Source organism: Penaeus monodon, chromosome 29, assembly GCF_015228065.2.
Source record: "Penaeus monodon isolate SGIC_2016 chromosome 29, NSTDA_Pmon_1, whole genome shotgun sequence".
Taxonomy (NCBI): Eukaryota; Metazoa; Arthropoda; class Malacostraca; order Decapoda; family Penaeidae; genus Penaeus; species Penaeus monodon.
The window spans coordinates 38,025,122-38,026,426 of NC_051414.1; the positions used below are offsets into that span (position 1 = coordinate 38,025,122).

At 36.2% G+C, this 1,305-nt stretch overlaps 1 protein-coding gene across 1 annotated transcript in view; it reads left to right on the forward strand.

Moving 5' to 3' along the window:
- LOC119592242 overlaps positions 1-1,299 on the forward strand; it is a 3,511-nt gene extending 2,212 nt beyond the window's left edge. Inside the window, exon 2 of the mRNA XM_037941077.1 lies at positions 273-1,299. Coding sequence (XP_037797005.1) covers positions 273-739 — 467 coding nt within the window. The 3' untranslated portion in view covers positions 740-1,299. The remainder of the gene's footprint in view (positions 1-272) is intronic.
- Positions 1,300-1,305: the final 6 nt, after the last annotated feature.

The following is a 1,305-nucleotide window of genomic DNA, read 5'->3' on the forward strand; positions in this document are numbered from 1 at the left end:
TTGTCCTCCTTACTATCCACTTTATATAAAGTCATTAGGTATTGAAAAAAGAACACAAGTTATGTGTATTTGGGTCAGTTAGGTACATAGTAGAATCATCGCCTATTTTCAAAGAATTTTTACAATTTCAAGAAAATTTTTATTACCTTTTAGTTGTACACATGCAGACATACATACCAACTTATTCATTTAGAGGGATGCATGTATCTTTTCCCATTTGAATGAATTGAAGATTGCTGGAACATAATCTGAAAGAAAAAAAAACTCAACAGGTTCACATTCACGAGATGCTTCCCAGGAGCCAGCACCCACGTCAAGGTTCCGTAGGTTTTCTGGGCATATGGCAGATGCTCATGAAAATTTCCAGGGTGCTTACTCTCCAAGAATGGAGGATCATTCTCCCTTTCGCAGTCATGGAGAACCCGACCGGTATATGTCAGAGGCTCGAAGGAAGGAAGAAGAGCAACGTGAGGAAGATTTACGCATACACTTGTTGCGTCTCCGAGAACAGAAAGTGGAGAGGAGGTTGAAGGTTCTTGAGCAAGAAACCAAAGAGACAGAAAACAGGCTTCGGAGGTTGCAAGAAAGGAGACTGTCAGAAGAGTTGGATGACTTCTTGAGGGAGCAGAGCAAGTATTGGAAGAAAGAAGACATGGATATAGAAAGAGACAATTTTTCACCACAACATGGTAATGAACGCATCAGACATGGTCGTAGAAATCATCAGATTTACTTTTAGGCCATAGAGAAGCATTGTCTGTGTCAGAGGTAACTCAATGCATCAGAATTATTACACAGCTAAAGCAAAGAGTTGATGCACTCTAAAATATTAATTCTATATTTTTTTTGTGCTGAAAGTTTGTATATTCTTCTTTTACTTTTTATATTCCAAGAAAAGTGATCAATTTAAAGTACAATTTAGTTGTTCCAAAAAAGACATGATATTAAGGGTTGTTAAGGGGACCATCCCATGTTGAGAGAGACATTCAGGTTGGGTGAATAATCATTAAGTTTCAGACAGGCTTTGAAAACTGTCTAAGAAATTATCCGCAATAATATAAGAAGCTTCAAATTAAGATCAAGTTCAACAACAAATATATAAACACTGAGAAATGAGCTTGTTAGCTTTCAGAAATTAAGTAAACTTATCATGGAAAAAGATAGGCAGGAAATCTTTATAAATGCTGTAAGCTCTCTACCACTTTAGATTTTAGTTGTAATAATGGAGAAGCCATCAAAACCTGAGCTTGGTTTGTTATTGGTTCTGAAATATGTCTTCCATCTAATTTGATCAATTTTTGAATG